The sequence below is a fragment of the Poecilia formosa genome, unplaced genomic scaffold, assembly GCF_000485575.1.
Source record: "Poecilia formosa unplaced genomic scaffold, Poecilia_formosa-5.1.2 Scaffold36, whole genome shotgun sequence".
Classification (NCBI taxonomy): Eukaryota; Metazoa; Chordata; class Actinopteri; order Cyprinodontiformes; family Poeciliidae; genus Poecilia; species Poecilia formosa.
This window is the reverse complement of record NW_006799975.1, coordinates 2,424,868-2,447,118: the sequence shown is the minus strand read 5'-3', so window position 1 is coordinate 2,447,118 and position 22,251 is coordinate 2,424,868. Positions and strand designations below refer to the sequence as shown.

Genomic DNA, 22,251 nt, shown 5'->3' with positions numbered 1-22,251 from the left:
CTGTCTCATCTCCCTCCTCATAATAATAGTTTGGTTTGGTCTGAATTTACTTCCAATATGGGTATTTTATCATGGATTTTGATTAATCCTATGCTTAGGTGTTGCTAGTGTAGCATTATCAAACCTGAACTTTTTGATTTTTAACTATACTAACAATTATTTTTGTTTTTTTGCACCCATTTTTGTTTCACTAATATTTTTTAGTTTTTGTTTTGCAGGTGCCGTCCTACTAGTTAGTGTCCAGGGCATAGCTGTAAATGTGGACCCAATCATCTGCACATGGTTACTGTATCAGCCTCACAGAGGGAGCAGCAGGAAACAGCAACAGGTACTGGATCTCGTATCGTGTTCTCGGACAATATCTGTCAATTTATCTTTCTGGCCAGGTGTTCACTTACAGAGTCACTTTCAGGATTCAGATCACAGTCATAGCAGACTAAAAATGGCTCTGAGCTCCATTTTTTTTTACCGTCCGAACTTTTACCCCCATGTCTTGGGATGAACACAGCCATCAAATAAAGGAGATTATTTGCCTTAAAGTATGACATTATTTTTTACTTTTGTTCTGTTACTTGTCAATTGCACTATAAAATATGTATTAATGCGATTGTGTGAGTTGAACTAAAGCCAACTTAAAGGATAGACATGCTGGTTGTGTGTTTCTAAGCAAAAGTGTGTGTGTTTGTTTAAAGCTGTGGAGATCTGCCTGTCAGGGCCACTTTTCAAGGCCTGGGTAGTTACACAAAGCCTTCAGTTGAAGGACAGTGAAATGCATATTAAGGACAGTAGAGAGGACATTTTTGGTATAAGATTCTAGGAAATCCTGAAAAAAAAAATCTGCTTGGGAGCAGGTGCATTTTTAATGCAAAGTGAAGTACAAAAACAAAAGCTTTCGGTATGAAAATGCCTTTTGTTGTACAACAAAAAGCCACAAATTTAAGTGGCTTTTCACAAAAAGCCACTTAAATCACATCCCACCAAAGAGTGGGATGTGATGGAAATTGAAGAGTTGGAAGCAAATTTAAAACACTGGGTATGTGAATGAGGAAAGGGGAAATGTAAGAAGTAGTTTGGGACAGGGAGGATAGAACATTATTTAGCAGGTGGGGTTGAATTAAATGTAATCTTAAACCAGCATGAGGAGGAAACTAAAGAAATCAGATAAGGACAAAGATGGCTAGGGAAATGAACAATGAAGAGAAAAGAGAACTGGAATCTGAATCGGCATTTGCCTTGGCTGTTTTCAATGCTCCCAGTCCCCCATGTGTTCAATTGAAGGAGTTAGCTTATATTATGTCATTCAGGAGGAATGAACAACGATTATCAGCTTTTGAGACAAAGAAACTGAAGATGTTTATATTTTTAATACATGCATATGCTGTAATGATGTTATTTAATTTACGACGTATTATTGATGTGATCACCATTTAAATATTGACTTCTTAAATCCTTTTCTTTCTTTTTTTTAGAACTTTGAGGCTTGTTGTAAAAAAGAGATTACACAGAATAAGCTGTAGAAACATTTTCTGTGAAAACAAATAAAATGCACTACTGGGAAATGCACACACCACAGAAAATTGGTGTGTGCCAATTGGCATAACACCCTTAAATACAATAAATAAGTAAAGGAGAAAAAAAAAACAATCCTTGTGCTAAACCTGGCTCTAAGAAACTCATGTTATATCATATCATGTCATCCCCAGAAATGCAGCAAAGCAGAAATACAGATCTTGAATATGTGTTCATAGTTTTATGACCTTATGGGTGCTCGGTCATGCTGGGATGTCTTTACAGAATCCAGGTCCAGTTCCTCTTGTCAAGAGGAGAGAAGACGAAGTGTCGGTGGGGAGTGCACCACTGGCCAAGCAGCCCTCCAATCAGGCCTCAGACTATGCTAGCAGCCCCATGAAGACCAAAACAGTGACAGGTAGGTCTACCAAAACCTATCCACTGTGAAATATTACAGATGTCACCTTGGTATTCATCATAGAATGTATCTGGGCAATTCTTTTATAAAATATGAAGTGCTTTCTATATAGTGTCTCCTCTGAAAGTGCTAAATGGTGCATATCATAAAGGAGCTTTGAGATGCCTTAAATGTCCAAATCGGCTCCTTTTTGGCTACAAACGAGTTAAACCCTTTTTCCTATCTTTTTTTTTTTAATTGGGTAATTACAGATTGTAAAATAATAATAAAAACATTTTGAAAAACATTTAAAGTTTTGGACCCTAACCATTACCATTTTAGGTAATTGACTGTGGCCCTGTTTTTTGGGCACAATATTTTGGAAGTGAGAGGCCCTCGGTTATTTTCTTTGCCATTTTCTTTTATGACTCTAGTTGTTTGCATCCATTCGTACATGTTCAGTATCCTCTCTTTCTCATACTTCCTGTCATTTCCCTTTGAACTTCAGAGCGTGGGATTTTGTCTTTAGTCCTAAAAAAATAAAAAAAAAAACTTGTTTCACATTAATCACAGGTTTGTTAGAAGGTTGCTTAGTAACATAATCACTGAAGTGTTAACACTTTTTGCTGTTGTTTTTTACAAGATAGGCTGTGAGAAATGACTTTAAAAACAAGCAATTTTTTCCTCAGTTTGAGGTTGATTTCTGTCTGCCCGCACAATTAGACCACAAATTGATTCACATAAAACTGGCCTCTAAGTATTTTTCTTTATTTGTCCCTACTGAATGTTCTTATTGGCAGCAGCACACTGTCTCTGATCAAGATCTGAGCTTCTCATTGTTCTTTAACATCTACCAGAGTAATGAGCTCACTGGCTTTTCTTTTCAGTCCTAAAATTAGCTGCTGGCTCTCTGTGAGCATACTTCCATAGCTGTGAAATCTAGCTCCATACCTGGCTCTGCTCCTCAAAGTTTGGAAGGAGAATTGTTGTCTTTGTTGCCGCCTGCTTCTGGTCTGAATGATGAGATAAAATATAACTTTCCTGGTAACCAAGAAAACTAAAAAGAAAGGGGGAATAAATAAACAGTTGCGTTGTTAACGTGTTCAGCTTTCACTTCAAGAGGTAAACTCTGGTGTTTGTCGAGGCACTGCTTGTCTCGAACCGTCTGCTTTTGTAAGATGAATTACCATCAAAACAGTGAACATTGTAAAGGCTGGAATGGATGTTTTACAGAAAGACAAACGAATGCATTTTGAAGGAATAAACAGCAGAGAGAAACAAAGAAATAGAACTGATGAGAAGACGTCTGGCAGAGCTGTAAAGTCGTACATTACCATTACCCGAGCCCAAGTAGCTTGATGGAAGTCAGGCAGGTTTTTATTGGCTGCTGTGGGATTTTCAGAGGGGGATAATATTTTCATTCTGGAGTTATTTATGTAGTTTAATTTTTCTAGTAAAGTCAATAATTTATCAAGGTAATGATGGTTGGAGTTGGGAAAAGAAAACACAAAAACGAGGAATAATTGGATGGGAACCCCAAGCTGCCCCCACAGAGTACTCCCCTCGTCACTTCAGGATGTATCATCTACTCACAGACGGACCCTTCCAGTACTCTCGCTCACTTCCAGGACAGACTGAAAGGTCTTTGGGGAAAAATGCATCCCTGTGAATCCCAGGTCGCCTTTCAAGAATGATAACAGTGTTAGGCTTTGTGGATGTTGCTTTGGTTTCCGTGGTTTAAGTAAGAGGAGCAGAGAGGGAAATTGGGATTGAATTGGGGTTCATCCAATGGATGCCACGGATTACTATGAAGGCTCGGTGGTGTTAGTGAGAGATAATGACAGAGTGGAGGAGGAGAGTGGAAACTGGGTTTAGATGATTGCTCATAGGGTCTTTCAAAACCTCTTAGAGTCGCAGACAGTGTGTGTCATTATGTTGAAATTCTTTGCATGTCATAAAACAGTTGGCAGATCTCTCTTCATCTCTCAGTGGCTTTTCTTTACAGAATACTTTGTACTTTGGCAGGGACTATTTTTTTCTGTTTTGCAGGAACAATCACTTTATGCTTATCATTGCCTAAAAATCCTTCCTCTGGAGCTATGTTGGCTGGATGGGAAATGAGTGGGGAAGAAACTAATGGCTCCTGGACAGTTTTATTCCTCTTCATTTCAGTTTATCTTTGCGCAGCACTGATTTTTCTTAGTATCTTCAAAAATGTGGAAACAAATTGAGTCACGTAAATGTAAATAAACACTAGCTTGCATCCAAATCCAAATAAATGGGTAGCTAGGTTTATTAAAATGGTTTGCCTGTATGCAGCTGCAACCTGGTCTGCAACACTTCACCTTACTGTAAACCATTTGTGACAGTGTGCATACTAGACTAGGGTGATAATAGTCAGCATCTATAAATTCTGCAATTCTTCGAGTAGTTTTTTATTTACTTACTGAAGCTCATAATAAAATGATCTTTTATAGTTTTGTTGACGTAATTAGATAATATACTTTTCCTTCTGCTTACCTATTCACATTGATAAAGAATACATCATGACATGAAATGTACTCAAATATATATATTTATTATTTCCTTAATTAATCTGCACTCAAGCTACTGTTTGTTGAAAACACATTTCTGTAATTCTTCTCTAGATTGTAAAAACCCTTTAAACAGTTTAGAGAAATAGTTTGTCAAAAAAAAAAAATCATATGGTTATGTCTGTTTTGTTCAGTAAACAAACTGTAATATGACAGAACTGCAACAAATGTAATGTAAAAATGACTGATACTCTAGGACAGGGGTGGCCAAGTCCAGTCCTCGAGAGCCACCATCCTGCAAGTTTTAGAAGTATCCTTACTTCAACAGACCGGGATCAGCTCTACAGAGGCCTGATAACGAGCCAGTCATTTGATTCAGGTGTGTTGAAGCAGGGATGCATCTGAAACTTGCAGGATGGTGGCTCTCGAGGACTGGACTTGGCCACCCCTGCTCTAGGACGACTGGAAAGGCAAAATATGAGATAGAGCAAATTAATAGATTTTAATCATTAAAGGAAACATGGCCGGTGCCTCTTAAAAGGAAAACAACCAGTTAAGTTTAAAAGCTTAACCCTGATATTAAAGTCAGGACATTCAACCAAAAACACTCCTAAAAAACAAATGAGATCATCATTACCAAACAGCAAAAACTTCTATTAAACAAAGGTGCAGCAAATAAGTTCTCTTCGACACAAAAGAGCAAAACAGTCACCCTTCTTTTAAAACATCCAAAACACACTCCTTTCTTGTCAAATAAAACTTCCCACAGTGTGAGGGAGGAAGGATTACGTCCTCATGTCACCTAGCTCTACAGCAGTCTGCTATTTAGCCCCTAATTTGATTCAGGTGCGTTGAATCAGGGCAACATTTAAAACATGCAGCAAGGACTGACTTTGGACACCATTGGCTCAAATGAGCTGCTTCATATGCTAACTAGCTGAAGTGGGAACAGCTGCACTAACCTGCACAGTCAGGCCACATGAGGGGCGGAGTGAGAAAAGAAGCACCGTCAGACACAACCTGCGTCCAATGGGAAATGATCAATGACACTTCGTCATTTTGTTCTGCTGATCTTTTTACAGAACAAAATGTAGATGTACAATAATGTTTAGTGCTTTATGATGCTTATAGCTCTTTTGTCCAGAGATGATGGTTATTAAAACCATATTATTATGTTTTAGCTAGAGATGGTCACCAAGACAGACGTTGACACTGTTGCATATACAAACTCATACACCAGGTTTTCGCCACCGTGGGTCAATAAAAGCTGTTTCTGTTCTATTTATTTTGAGCTACGCAAGTGGGGACTAAGTATTTTCTCAACTTTATATTCTTGTGCAAAATTTTCTGAGTAGTCACTTGTCTGTTTTGTTACAGGAAAACAAAACACACTAATAGTTTAAAACACATAAAATTGCTGGTTAATTGATTAAATAAGGTAAATTAGCAAAGTTTCTCTTTAAGAGTTGTGCCACACCACGTGTAGGCAACATTACAAACCCCTAGTCTCATAATCCCAAGTGTCAAATGAACCTGGATGTGAGAACATGCTCAGTGATCGTGACCTACTCCTTTGTGCTCTTTTACTTGCACACATGTACGTATACACACACACACGTGCACACTGTATGTCTTTCTAACTTCACAATTCCCTTTAGTCCCCACAACATGGCATTTGTTGGAAAAATGGTCCTTCCAATGTATCAAATACAAGGCCCCACATTATGTTCCATCCACTTACATTTTTAGTCGCAAATTATTTGCATTCACACATGTGCTTAACACACACGCATAGTTATTCCACACGTTTTAAGTTGGTTTCCTTAGCAACTACAAACTAGGTGAACAAGCCATCTGATTTCCTATTTCCCTAGTAACAATTTGTTATTGCTTTGCGAACTTTCTTTGTGACATTTGGTAACTCTGTGTCAGAATAGACGAAATGGTCCTGTGACATCAGTCCAGTTTCATGACAACTGTGGAATAAGTCTGCTGAGCAAGCGGAGCTTTAAATCGTGGGATGTAGTTTAATGTGTCTTAAGAGATGCCTCCCCTTTTTTTTTTTCTAAACCCTGATGACCAGATGGCTTTAACATACACAGACCACAGGTCATCTTGGTGGAGCAGGTTGGTTTTCTTTCATACCTCTGCTTGTGCATCTTTTCTCCTCATTTTTTTTATTTCTTCCTCTTTATGTTTTCATCTGTAAAAAGAACTATTATTAAACCGTAAAGATGTGATTTGACCACAAGGTTAATGCGGGTAATTGAAAGCCGAATTGTACGTTTGTTGCCATTTGACTTCTGTTGCCATGAGTGTCAGCACAGACAATCAGCCTGCGTCTGGACCACAGCTGGCACACACAAGAACAAATCATGTCTCTAACAGTAAGGGTGCATGCGTGTGTGTGTGCGTGCATGCGTGTGTGTGTGCGTACACGCACACACTTTATGTCAGTTCTCACAGTTCCCTCTCCCACTGTTGGAGACAAGAAACCTGAGTGCCAGCATTACATCATCTCAATGAAGTGTCGGTTAAACATCATATAACATGATACTGTACAGCAAATGAAAATAACAGGGAGTTTTAAAGAGGGTTAAGAAAAGGATAAATGCAGGACAGTACATTTCCTCATGTTAATAAATAAAATATTGATTTTGTTTAAGACTTTACAGGGTGCTACATTATTTCTGTGGTAAAGAGGTTACTCAAGCAGTGGGCTGAATGTTTCAACAAATCTGACATCATTACTGGATGCATAAAGTTCCCAAATATGTTTTGGGGAAGTAGAATTTAAAAGACTACTGAATAAAACCTTGAATGTCAAGTTCAGTTAGTCATCGTCATATTTATTTTCCCCTTTCTCACAGAATCACGTCCCATGTCCATCCCAATGAAGGTGATACCAGAGACTTCAGCTGAGGAGTCCTGGGCGACTTCTGAGGAGCGAATGAAGGAACTCTTCAGTCACGCCTGGGATGCTGTGAAGCGGCTTACTCTCCAGGTAATCTGGATGGTATTGCAGACCATTGAATTTAGTGTTAAAAAAGCAGCACTTTATACTTTTGTATTTGTACAGAGTCCCTGTCCATCACTTCAGGGCTACATCTAATATCCCCTGTTTGTTTGTACCTAATGACTGAAGTATTTATAAAAGAGGAATACTCCTTCAAGACGTCCCTACTGATTCATGGCACCCAAGTTCCAACAGACTGTTAGGGCCAGGATATAAGAATCTTTATTTTTTATTCCGAGAGCATAGTTATCACAATAGCAGAATAAAGATGAAATTCTACCATAAGAATGCTTTTAAATCATGTGGAAAAAGCTATTTAATGAGAAAAAATTATTCTTGCTGATATGTTAAAAATATTTCCTCATTTCTAAAACCGATGACAAAGTATAACTTCACTAGATGCTCAACATTCATGATTTTAAGTTCTTATCTGTCATTTAAGAATTCTCATAAAATTACTGCTTCGCTCTCTCAAAATTATGACTTCATTCTGTCAATAATAAGACTTCCCCCCCTCTTACATTATGACTTTATTCTTGTTTTGCTACAAGAATAAATTCTGAAGCACTCTGATTCTGGTAATATTATGACTTAATTCTTGTATTATTACAACTTTGTGACACAACTTTATTCTTGTAGATTTTTTAAAAATATTCATATTGTCATAATTGCAATATATAATATTGTTGTAATTTGGAAAAAAAAAAAGTTTTTTGCCTATTTACTTTGCTTGTTGAGATGAAATGACTATCAAACAAAAATACATTGCTTTGTATCACACTAAGCTATACAATATTAATAAACAATGTAATGTGAAGGGACATATTTCATATTAGAAAATCTGGTAAATCTTTTGCTATTTTTATTCCTACTGGCAACAAATAACAGCTTTACTAAATGTAAAATATATTGAACTTGTGCAAACATGTACAAACACACAGCTTCATAGCCTTTTTAGATTGGCATTCATGTCCATGTCTGCTTACTAGGACCAGTAAGGATGTCAGTCCAACTTGGAAACGAGCATGGCTTGTTTGAATTGAAATTAGACACCAAAATCAGTTTTATTGACGTGTTAGTGCATTGAAGTGTTAACAGTAGTTTTACAAAAAAAACTAAACTGTCTACTTATCACCATTACCTCCATTTTTCTTTGTCTTCTTCCGATGTGTGACCACTGCACCACAAGCTGGGAGTTGACACAGAAGTAGAAGGAAACCAAACTTAATAACCCGACAGCTGGCTCCACAGGTCTGGGATAATCTGAAACATAAACAATTACTTTTATTTTAGTGCAGTGTAAACAGAATAGATTTTAGCCCACACTGCTACTGTGCTCATTTTACTGTGTGGCCCTTCCTCTCCATCTCTTTTAGAAGCTGTAGAAACAAAACAGCAGAAGGAAGCACAGTCTGGTAGACCCAAAGTATTTGTTATCCTAACCATATGTCTAATTAAACAGAATAGTGAAATGTGATAGTGATTATGTAAACTGCAAAAAAATTATTTCTCTGTTTAAAAGTGGGGTCAAGAGGTGTTGTCATGATGCCATAAATTCTGAATTAACAATGTGTAGCATTTTACTGAGACCTGGTTGAAATTGTACTTATATTCTATACTATACCCATTCAAAGGTTAATGTGGCAAATTACAGGCTTGAAATTTGGTATGTTCTTGCTCTGGTTAGTTGGCTTTTATTCCACAAGTTCTTGAGTGTAAGAGATCCCCAAGAAAGAATGTCTCTGTTTTCGCTCCATTTCATTTAATCACATGTAAGAAATAATGGGAAAGTCAATCTCTGCAATGAGAATCTCCCAAAATAATAAGGCAAAAATATTGGTAAGTTCAGCACCAAAGCCTTTGGTCTGTCTGGTATGTCCTGGTTACTGCCAAATGCTCCCTTCATAAAATTGTATGTTAGACAAAAAAATATATATAAAATGTTCTTTGTAACATTTGGAAGCTTGGAGGTCAGGAGGAATGTGTGATGTTTATGAGGTTTGGTTCCAACATGCGTAGAACAAACCACACAGTCGTATGTTCTGCGCATGTTTGCTTTCACACATGCAGAGTACTTCACACATCCACTCCTACTCTGACACCTGGTTTCAAAAAGTGTTGGTGTGAGACACTCCAATCAGTGGAGAAGTATAAGTGCAGAGCTGGATTCACAACTAAAATGTTTTAGTTTCACTGAAATCAGACTCGGTGTAAACGGTGCCGGAGGCTGGTTAAAGATTTTCAAGGTTTACATGTCCAGCTTGTTCCCTGACAAACAGAGGTTGAAAGCTCAAAGGAATATCAGCAACTTTCCTGTCTTCTATCCAGCCTTCCTGTCACTTAGAAAACGTTTTCCTCTCTCACTCTCACACAGATTAAATAAACATGTTTCAACTTTTAGTCGAAAATAGTTTTATCTTGAAAAGCTTTCTACATCTGTATTAACTTTATTTTCAACTGGGGATGCACCGATTTAACGGCCAGCTGATTTATCGGTGCTGATTTTCTTAATTTTAGGAGATTGGTGATCGGCCGATACTTGCATGTGAAGCTGATCTTATCCACTGATTGTATCAACTTCGGCAAAGGTCTATGAACCAACCGCTACCCTGTTCTGCTCTGCTGTGAGAGAGGTTTGGCTGGTAGACCGGTCCAGCAGGTCATGTTTCCAGGTTGGCAACAGTAACCACTCCACTGTAGCCAACTCTGAAACTTTCTTGCTATGTTTAGCGACATTTCAGACAAAAAAAAATTGGTATCAGTAATTGGCCAAAGAACTGCAATCGGTGCTCCCTTATTTTCAACACCTCTCTGTTACTGAAAACAGCTAACTGTTGAGTCTTTTCCATCGGACTCAACTGGTTAGCATCCTTACTATGTATGCAACTAAATGTTGTTTTATTCTTTACTTATTGTAAGTTCACTGGTGTCCTGTTTTTATTTTTTGTAAATCTATACTTTCTTTAGGTCCTATGCTGCCCATTCAAATTATAGACGTCTACCTGGCACCACTCTCCCCGTTTTCATTCTGCATTCATACTGCGTTCTCCCCATGGACACCCATGTTCTCCCAGGTCCTGAAAATAATTGCAACTGAACAGAATGGTGATTTTATTTCAAGAATTTTGAAATAATTTCTTCTATTTAACACGTGAATGTGTTCAGCTTTGGCAAAGGAACACGTTGCTACCAAAACTGAAATGGGATATGCTGAAACAGAGAGACCGTTGCCATGGAAAAATGAGGTAACACTGCTCCCTGCAGCTGCCATGCATTAATGAGTAGGATATTTTTGAGTGAGAAAAAAAGAGGAAAAAAGCAGTGGGGTTGAAAAGGTACAGTGATGGAAAGGAGGGTGAGGGTAGGAATCAAAGAAGAATGCAAGGAAGGAAAAATGGACAGAAATCAGTTTGAAGGCAGGGGAAAGAAAGCAAGACCAAATGGAGAATGGTGTGCACTTCAGGTTTGGTGTGGCCCACATTGGAGTTGCCAGATGGTTTCCATGAAAAGATCTGTCCCTCTGCTGGTGTGCCTTTTGGAGACACATTACTTCATCCTCCACCTTCCCCTTCTTTTCATGTCTTTTCATTCCGACATCACTGTCTGTCAAGTTCCAAATGATCTACAACTGTCTGTCAAGTTCCAAATGATCTACAATTACATATCAAGTCATTTTCTAACACAAAATGTCTGTTACAACTTTTAACAACTTTTATGTTTTATCTGATTTGCATACATAATGATGAACTAATATGCAAAATCCTGTCTGAGTAAAGACAAGCAGATCAACCCTGATAATCCAGATGAGTCCAGCTGTTTCCTCAGAGATCTTTACCGGTACAAGAACCAGACTGAGAGAAAAAAGAAACACCACTGCAACTTCAAAACTACAGGTTTTTATGGACTGTTGTTCCCTGGGCGCAAAGGAAAGATAAACTGTATCTAAACCAATGTTGCAGCCAATTGTTATTGACCATAACACTCAATTGACTTTCCAGTTGTATAAATGCATAAACATAAAACTTATTTGTTTTCAATCACTTTAGATATACAAACCCAGTATCGATGTTAATTATTGTGTAAGCCTCTTCCTGGTGACAGGCAGTGTTTTTGCAGTAGAATACATTTCAGCAATCTCAAAGATTCAAGATTGCCAATAAGATCTTGAGTTGAATCTGACTGGATCTGGGCATGTTGGGAAGATGTTTCTGGATCTGCTTGTCCAAAAATATCTGCTTCAGGAAGACTGAGTGTGGGTGCCTGGTACCTCAGGACAGCTTCAGGTCAATATGCTTTATGAATCTCTTTGTGGCCCAAGAACTGCAGGTTTGGTTAGATGCGGCTTCTGCCTTGTTGACATGACGATTAGTAGGATAACAGGAAATGGGGTTGGTATTTGACAAGATTTCTCCTGTTGTTTCCCCCCCAAAGATGTTTATTGGAATCAGGAACAAATGTTAGATAATAAACAAATGGAGAATTAGACAATAGGTGAAAAGTGCTTTCCTATTAGTTTTTGTGCCTATCTGAAATTGCCTAATCAAAATGAATACGCCAAACTGCAATAGTTGTAATTAGTGCTAAAATGATGAAGTCCACGATACACAGATGCAGATGGTAGCGGGTGTATTAATGCAGATTTTGATGACTATAAGTCCTGTCAATCATCTCCCGTTGTCAATTTACTGGTGACCTCACTGCTGTTTTAGAAGCACAAACATGAGACCCTTCCTACAGACTATGCTCTAAAAATACTTCCAACATTCTCTTTACTCTGAAATATGTTGAATCTCTGATGCCTACCAGCCTACACCTGACTTTCATTAGTGTAAAGAATCCTAAACCATCTGCAATTTTTAATATTGAGAGTCAAATGTTGATTAGAATATTCAGATGTTATAAAATGGTCACAGATAATTGTCATGTACTTTATACTCTCTTCACCTAAAGCTGTGGATTTAGTGAAATTTTCAGTTCATTTGTCCTTCGTGTCAAGACAGAAAAGGAAGCCATGGGTTAAAAAGATCAGTTGGAGTTTAGATCAGCCCAGTTTGGCCTGTTTTATACAGTCACACTACATAAATCAGTAGTGGTGAAAATTCGCCAGAGTTAGCCTATAAACCTTTTTGCATCTGCAGTCCATCACATTTGATCCAATTTGGCCTGTAATACATACTGTGTAACATAATCGCAGCCACCTTTGCTCTCCTCTGTGAGCTCCAGACACAATTGTCTGGCCATACCACTACTGCAGATAAACCAGCCAGCCCAGGATTTTTTTTTTAATATACATATGTATCGTGCCAAACATTAGTTCAGCTGGCTTTGCATGTGAAAGCTCAACTCTGGCTTGTCAGTTCCAGTCCGATTTATCCACCCTTTTCAATCTTACTCTCAGTTAACGGTCTGCCTTTCTCAGCGAAGAGATTCCATCTTATAAATTCTTGGTCCTGCTCAACTGAACACCAGCTTTTTCTTTTTTTTACCTCGGAGACCTTCCAGTCATGACCACCCTCTTCAAGTGCATTCTCAGGCTTTGTTTGGTGTGGTCACCCCATTAGACCCCATCTGTATTGGCTCACCAAGCTAGGATGGTGGTGGTGTTGGTGGTGGTGGTGGGGGGTGGGAGGGATTGTTTGGGATAAGGCGGTGGGAGTAGGTGAAGCAGGCCTGGCCAGCCGCACTCCTAAGGCCACTGTTGGATCAATAAACGCAGCGATCAAAGTTGCAATTAACCCACCGCGCTAACACAAACAGCCGGGCCAGCAGAAACAAACAAAGCCTTCATGTCACCTAAAGCGTTTATTTTTGCAGATTTCCACCTCGGCCAGGGAGACCTCCAGAACTTGTCAGCTTCTGTAAGCAGTGTTAGAAAAGAGGAATGCAGGGCCACAGGGATGGCTGGCTGCCTGGCCGTGCTGCAGTGCCAGGCCACGAGCTTATTGCTTGCGGTGACGTGGTGGGTGAGATCGAGCTTATCTGTTGTCAAGACGCATCATGCTTAAAGGCTTTTTTCCCGTGGACATCGAGGTAGATGGCTAAATTATGAGGTCATAACCAGAACGTTGTGTACACATGTTTGCCGCAAAACACACATCTGAATGGTGTCATCTTCAGATACACACATTAATCATGGCAATTTACAGGAATACACTGTTTACACTGCACCCCTCAATTCCAAATGCGCTTTTGGATGAAGCAGAAAACTCAGGAAGATACGGGGGGAGGAATAAAAGGGAGCATAAGGTCACCAGTGGGTGTGCTGAATGTGGGGGCTGGTTTGTGGACCTTCCATTCATCCAACCGTCTACTTCGGAAACACAGTGTCCTGTCTGGTGCATAGACAGGAAGATTACATTTGGAGAGGTATCGGGTTTGTAAAACAAAGGGATGTGTTTTCCGTTTGCTGCCGATCCCTCTGCTGGGGTTTTTGTGCTCGAGAGTTGCAAATGTTTTCACTGGGGATACTGGGAGGGTGTTTCTAATTTCCGATCCTCTATCTCCTGGCGATTTCCTGTGTGTCATGACTTGCTCATTGTGTGTAGGGGGGGGAATGAGAGAAAATGTGTCTTTTACAAGTCGTGTAGACTATGTACAGAGACCTGATCTTGACCTCCAGAGTTCACGAGCTGCTAAGGTCTGCACAGAGCTGGGGCATCCAAGTTTCTCTTCCCCACTGAGATGTGAAAACAATCAGCCTAACAGCGGATATATCCACACTGCCACAGAAAAAAAATGTCACACGTATGGTGAAGCTTAGGTCAAGTTAGATGATATTGTACATCTGTCCTGCTAAAGCAATTTCTACCAAGTATAGAACAAAATCTGATCTGATGAAAGTTAAATTAAAGGAAGCACCATAGGTGTAAAAAGCTGCCCATAGAGAAACAATTTCTTTACAAACTTGTTTTTAAAAAATCCCTGTCTTTTGGGATTTTAGGCATACAATGTAGAGAATCTGATTGTCTACATATGCCAGGGCAGATTTGTTCTTAAAAAAGGATATGTTGAAACTACTTTTAAAGAAGCCAGTTTGTGGTTGTTTTGTGTTGGATTTTTTTTAACCATGAAAATTAACTGTCTGCCACATCACATACATTTGAACCCACACTGGGTACATTCTGTTGAACTAGCAAAGGAGAGGACTTACTAGAAGTTGACTTAAGCAGTTGTCAGGAAAGCTGAGAGTATTTTCATACCCGATAGTCTGGTAGACTGGATTTGACTGGGGATCAAAGTGGCAACATTTGTTACATTTTCAGCTGGTGCAGTTTAGTTTCACATTGCACTGTCAAATGAATTAAACCCTCTGAACAACCTGTCCATCCAATTGCCTGTTATGGTTCTGCACAAAGAACTTCTAAATGAAACGGCATGAAAATCTTTGAAGAAGTCACTGAGCGCGCATCTTCCTTCTTTGCGAAATGTGAACAAAAATGGAGTGGTGTCACAATTTAGCGGTTTGTCTTTGGTGAAAGACCATTTCTCCTGATAATGCTAGACACACTATTGTTTTGGCTGTATTTACCTCGAATGCCCTAAGCTGTAGTTTGCTTCCTGCTTTAGGAGCGGTCTCCGGTCTACTCACATGTTCATTTGAACCACACCAGATTTCACTTCAACCGAACCGAGACCTAGGTTTTTAGGCGGACTGTCATTCACCTTTTTGGACCACATCAGAAATTCTGCACTCACACCTCCCCAAACGGTCCAGACTTTCTATGCAAACAAACTGGAGTTAAATTAAAGCGAACTAAACAGGGCTGGTTTGAATGAACCCTTAATGTATGATGGAGCCTTTGTCAGTCATGGAACATGTGAAACTGATACTAATGAGTACACTGAATGCTAATAAAAGATGCTAAAGTTAGTTTAAAATTGTTTTGTATAAATTTTTACACACACTGCTCACAATTGGATGGTAAGATTAAAAATATTATAAACTTTGGTAATTATGGTTCTTTAGGATACATTTTTAATTACCTAAAAATATTATTGGCAGGTCAGACCTTCAGAAAAATCACTAGAAGATGCATCACTATCTTTATTCATATTCATTTTCACAAGGTAAGTCTGTATATTTTTCATCTAATAAATCCAATGAGATCTGAAACATTAACTAAGATGTATTTCCTACAATGAAGAGCTGAAAATAACGACATTTATGAGTCCTCCGAGTTGACAAGTTATCTTCAGTCTAACTCACTGCTCTGTCTTTCAGTTGTAAGGCATAAGGGCCTCCTGTGGTTACATAGGCCTTTTCCACATGGCTTTTTAAAGCCTAACTGTGTTTGGCTCTCAGCCTTCTCTCTATTAGAACCTGCACCACATATACTCACAGGAACAACTGCACACAAGACGCGTGAATCCTATGTAGAAAAGTTGAAAGCAAGGCATGGGTTGTGAGGGTATTAAAGTTCTACTATTTCAAACAGGGTTAACACACAGGCCTGTGTTCTGAACATTGTCTGGTGGTCAAAGAGGTGATCAAGAACAAAAAAATGCGCAGAACTTTTCACCAAAAAAAAAAAAAAACATATTTTGAACAGTCACGATCAGATTAGAGGTGACTGAGATGAAACTAACAAAAGCCGTGATCTTATTGTATTTACAAACGGTAACACTTTATTTGAAGGGGGTTGAATAAGACTGACATGACACTGTCATAAACACCTGTCATGAACATGAATAAGCCTTCATGAATATTTATGACTGTTGTCATAAAACGTCATTCGGTAAATTATGACACTTTTAATACAAAGTTGACATTATTCAAAATGTCTTTGTTATGACAACTTGACATTAACCAATAAATCATTACAGTTTAAACTTTACCTTTAATAACATAAAGTTACCTCATTTTTAAAGTGCAATCATTAATACTTTTATAACAAATTTATATCAGTAATGATTTCCTGGTTAATGTCAAGTTGTCATAACAAAGACATTTTGAATAATGTCAACTTTGTATTAAAAGTGTCATAATTTACCGAATGACGTTTTATGACAACAGTCATAAATATTCATGAAGGCTTATTCATGTTCATGACAGGTGTTTATGACAGTGTCATGTCAGTCTTATTCAACCCCCTTCAAATAAAGTGTTACCTTACAAATTATTCTCCACATGGATATTTTAAGCTTCAGGCTCTCAATGTTTCTAGAGTTGAGTTTGAGTTTCTTCTAGAGGATTGTATTTATTCCTAAAAGAACATGGTTTCCTGATTCAGAATATAGTAGATCTAAAGATAAGCTGACCTTGTTCTTTTAACAGTCCTATAAGTAAGAACTTAGTACACAAGACCACCTGATAACTAAACAGGCTGTCAGTCTAGGGCTTTCCCCAGCATCATGTACGGTGGACCTTCTTAAATATTCTAGGTACATTCTTTTCTTAAAGAACATATTTTTAAAGCCTGCTGTTATCTAAAGTCTTGGACCTAAATACTTTTTTTGAGTTGCTTGTCAAGTGTGATAACTGAATACTGAATAAAACAAGGTGAAGCAGCATTTAATTTCCATGCTCCTCTGGAAGAAACACCTTGAAAACATGATTATTGGTTCTACTTTATATTATGCTCAAAAAAATTGATTTATGACTTTTTGTTTCCTTTGATGGACACAAAGCACTTTTGATTACCTTGCATATGAATGACTCTAAATAAACTTGCCTTGTCTTTAAAATCTGTAGAAACCAACATAGTTTTAATAAAAGTGTGTCATTTCTGGAAAATGATCACAAATAAGCTCATTGTACAGAACTACGTTTTCTTTCCTAGAGTCAAATCTGCTGCAGGTGCCAGGAATAGGATTCAGGTGTATTAGTTTGTGGCCAAGAGGGTTTACATTTTACTCTCTTGTTTTCTTCAACTCTATTTTTCCATAATGGGCTCTCTTTTTAATGAAATGACTTTAGATTGTTTTTAGGAGGACATTTGATCTGGATCTGTGCGTGTGTTCAGTTTTTGTATGAATATAATTTGAGCATGCGAGCAGACATAATGTATGTGTGTGTATAGTCTTGTTAATGAGTATGCATGTCATTTGAGCATGTTGTTACAGTTAAAATAAAGCATGTGCAGCCTCGCGAGGGGTTGGTTACTTCAGTCATTTTTTAAAATGATTTTTTCTATTTTCTGTCAAAACAGAAAGACGGTCATTTTTTCCACAAGTGTATTAGTAAAATATGGTGCTAGATACACCCTGCTCCTGAACATAAACTCGAAACATGGTCACATTGTCAATCAATGTTTTGTGGGTTTTTTTTTTTTCCTTAATGGATTCGGTCATTAAACTTGGAAACTGAGGTACATGTCCCAGCTGACAGTTAAGACAATTTGTTATGTTTAAAGATTTTGTTTCACTTCAACAGGACATGATGTCATTGGATAAAAAGAATGAAAAATCATGTTTCTTTGACTCGTCTTTTCCCCTCCAAAATTGTAGAATTACAAAGATAGCCTTTGAGCACAACTGTTCATCTGGATTTAAAGCCATCTAAAGAGTCAATACCAAATCTATATTAGTATGTGTTTAGATCGTGGTTCGTACCATCTACCATCTTTTAACAAAAGTTGAAAATGCCCTGCTTTTTGAAACATAAACTCCCACCTATACTTCCAAACAGCTGCAGTACTCTGTTCGGTATTAATATTGTTGTGCCTGAGCCATGTCCAACTCTCTGTCAGTTTGTGCTGCTGTTTTTATTCCACATTGACCCGAACACATCAGAGGTTAAACTTATGTAATATATTTTCCTTACTACAATTATACTTTGGGCTTTCAGATGTTTTTTTGTGCCCATTTCTATTTTTAAATTCATTTTCATTTTTTTCCTTTTGCTGTATTGGAAAAAGTCTATTTCTACTAAGTCTGCTATTACAGAAAATACATTTCTATTGTCCTAATATGGGTAAAAATTAGTAAACACAATTAAATGCCACAAATTCCAACCAATATATTCTGAAATATCAAACTGGATCAAATGTGTCTTCAGAAGTCAGAAACACTAACCATTGTGAATGTAGGATATCTGTCAGTAATGGGAGGCAAAAATTATTATACTACGTTCTTTCACTACTGCGTTTGCTAATTACAGAGCTATTAAACACAGTAGGAACTGGCAGGGTTGGTTATTTTTTGCAAGATACCAAACTTTTTAAAAAGTTACATTGGTAACACTTTATTTGAAGGGGTGTGCATAAGACTGACATAACATCTGTCATGAACATGAAGAAGTCTTTGAGTGTTTATGACAGTTGTCATGAAGTGTCATTCGGTAAATAATGACACTTTTAATCCAAAGTTGCTCTAAAAGTTGCATTGAAAGTCCATTAAAAATGCCAACTTTGCATTAAATTATCATAATTTACAAAATCATGCAAAGTTGGCACTTTTAATGGACTTTTAATGCAACTTTTAGAGCAACTTTGCATTAAAAGTGTCATTATTTACCGAATGACACTTCATGACAACTGTCATAAACATTCATGAAGACTTCCTTATGTTCATGGCAGGTGTTATGTTAATGACAGTGTCATGTCAGTCTTATGCACACCCCTTCGAATAAAGTGTTATCGTTACACTTTCAAAACTGCCGAAGTTTTTCTCTGACTTCTCATTAACAGGATTTTAAAGATTAGAAACACACTCTTGAGGTTTTCTGGAGTTTTCTCCAGCAATAATCAGCAACAAGTAAGGGTGGGGAACACCCATGCTCCTCCAAGTCGAACCAAACTCTTTTTCTATAGCACATTTAGAAACAACAATAATTTACCAAAGCTGAGAAATCACAAGTGGTGCAAACAGGTAAATAAAGTAGAATAAAACATTAAGATACTGAATGAAACAAGACAAAGTAATACAATAATTAGCACAGTAAAAGCTAAGAAAAAAAAGCAAATCAACTTGATCTAAAAGCCAGTGTAGAAGTAGGTTTTTCCAAACCTTAAAATGATTAACAGTCTGTGTAGCTCGAATATATAAAAGCAGGTTGTTTCTCTCGGTTACCTCTATATTTGGGAGTGGCAAACAGCTCAGACCAATATGATGGCGCCATATCATTAACACTCTTTAAAACAAGCGATAAAATCTTGATACTGGATACTGAAATGCAGGGCCAGTGCAGGGCGGCTGGTGTGATGTGATCACAGTGTTTAGTTCTTGTCAGAAGGTGTGCAGCGGTACTTTGTGCAGCCAGCAGCCACTAAATAGATGATTTATCAACACCAACATGCATAGCGTTACAATAATACAAGATGTAATAAAAGCTTGAACCACTTGATTTTATTGTACCTGTTAATGGACTGGACTTTTCTTTAATGAGGAGTCTTAACTGGAAAAAGCTGTTCTTTAACACTCAGGTGATCTGTCAGTCACATTAAAGCTACCGTTGAAGATCACCCAAGGTTTCACAATAAACAGGCTTACTTGACAAGAGAACTTCTGTATAAAAATCTAATTTTCAGCTGTAGTATTGCAATTGCATGTTGTTGTTTTTCAAGGGAAAAAAAACCCTTATATTCTGTTATTCAATGTTGTTTAACAAAATAAAATCTACATCAGCTTTTGCGCTCTATTGTTCACCTCCTCACACTTTTCTTTATTTGTCCTCGTTCCATCTTCTCCCTTCTATCCTCATTTTGCCTCATTTTGCTCTGGTCACAAGATGTGTACAGATGGAGACTCCGACTCCTCTACATCTGTGAGTGGCTAAAGCGGGCAGAGATATGGAAGAAATGACAAATCTGAAATTAGTGAAGGAAAAGAGAAGCTGTCATTTATTTTGGCAGTGGTCAAAACAAATAATGGACCGTTTCTGAACTTAGACTGTTTTTCTTTTTTTTTCCTGGATCTGTCAGCACGGTTCTGCTGACGGAACTGGTGCGCCCCTTTCCTGCCAGTCTTATTTTTTTACTTGGGTACTCAGAATGTGTCTCCCATAGTGGAGGATAAGTATTGTGAAAGCTTCATGATTCTAGGAGTTTATAGTGATACGGTAAAACAGTAACTTAAGGACTTAAAAAAATTAAAATGTGCTGGGGGGCTTTTTGCTCTTAAATAAGTAATGGTATATTAAACTTGAGGAAGCAACATCACTAACCATAGATGCCTTCTGGATTTCTGTCTCAATACAAATACAAATCTATTTGGTTATGTAACTTAAAATACCTTGACGTATTTGGATCTTATGAACCTTTTCATATTTTGTCACAATACAAGCGCAAACAAACCAGACGGGACAGAGATGAAGCTGTGGAGAAGGTTTAAATCTTGGTTGGGTCATAAACAATATTTCAAGTCTTTAGCTTCTATTCTTTAATGACAAACTAATTAGAAATTTGACAAACCATTACAACTCTGGAGCTGCAGAGATCCATTGCTCAGGTTGGAGAATCTGTTGGCAGAGCAAATATTAGTTTAATTTTTATTTAACAAATTCTTCTTGCCCTACATAGAAAACAATAGGTGTGGATAAGCCTGTCATGATGACAAATTTTGCTGGATGATAAATTGTTCCAGAAGTTATTGAATTAAACAATGATACTTTTGTTTTGAGACAGTTTTCAAGGGATATAATGGTAATGACATATTAGTGCAATTATGCCCTGTCAGAAATCAATAGATTTGAATTTAAAGAACATTTAACCCTGGAACTAGAAGACATTTTAAATATCCAAACAACTAGTGAAACACCAAATAAAATGGAAACAGAAATCTCTGTAAACATGTCTGTTCTTCAGAAAAGGAGATAGTTGAGACCAATGCACCAGACTGAAGCTTATTATTGTGACCTAAAGAGACACCAGAAAACAATCATTCAAATGTAATTGTTCAAGTTTGTTTGATTTATAATTAAATTAACTGATTTAGTGCTTATTGCGACAGGCTTAGATATGGAGGAAAACATGCCATAACAACCATGCGACATGGTAGTGGCAGCATTTTTCCACTAAAATGAACAAATATTAATTTATTTTCCTAGGATAATCAGAAGTCAGTATTTTTCTTTCATAAATTTTCAGATTCATTTTCCATCTATTGATTATTATTATGATTGTTCTTTAAATGTGCTTGAAAATTCCTAAACTTTATCTTCTATTGAAGTAATTAGTTCAAATCAATGTTAAGTGTTGGCTGTGACACTATTTTTATGGATTTCTCAGCAATTATTGTTTTTATCCCTTCTTGTTAACAACTACCCTTTGTGGTTACTCTATTTGCGTTGGATGCAGCTTTAGCAGGGAACCCAATTGACTCCTGTTTTAGTTAAAGGTTACAATCATTATTTTGTTTTTTAATTTGGTCTCCAGATTGACTCAATGTAATCCAAATCCTGATTAAAAAAAATAAATTCCTATGCCAGTCCAAAAATGAATCCACTTGACCCCTAGTTTACAAATTCACATTCTGCCGCCTTTCTTACCTGCTCTGTTGGCTCAGTTGTCCTGGAATCGTTTGCCTTTGTCTATTATAGCATCTGGAAATTCTTCAGTGGTGTTTATTGGATTTCACAAAAACACAAAAACGGTTTGGTTGTATGTAAGAAGCATACAACCAACCGACTGAAGGTTTGGTTGTATTGTTTCCCGTTACCTTCTAAGGCACATTAAGGCATTTTATTTTTTTATGCCTCATCTATACACTAAGCTACACATTTAGCCTCCATTGTATTTGTGCCTGTCATTCAGTAAATGTTACATTATTGCTGTAGAACTGTTTTTATCAAATACGTATTTCCAAAACATTTACTAACAATACTCAAAAAAAAAAAAAAAAGTAATTTTAGCAGTGTT

General features: G+C 37.5%; 1 protein-coding gene across 4 annotated transcripts in view; it reads left to right on the top strand.

The window, feature by feature from the left end:
* Window positions 1–22,251, top strand: part of vps13b (vacuolar protein sorting 13 homolog B) — a 333,331-nt gene that overhangs the window by 102,272 nt on the left and 208,808 nt on the right. For all 4 annotated transcript variants that reach the window (XM_016670633.1, XM_007550475.2, XM_016670636.1 and 1 more), the window contains exons 20-22: window positions 219–328; window positions 1,795–1,927; window positions 7,311–7,444. In XM_016670633.1, the coding sequence (XP_016526119.1) occupies window positions 219–328; window positions 1,795–1,927; window positions 7,311–7,444 (377 nt within the window). The remainder of the gene's footprint in view (window positions 1–218; window positions 329–1,794; window positions 1,928–7,310; window positions 7,445–22,251) is intronic.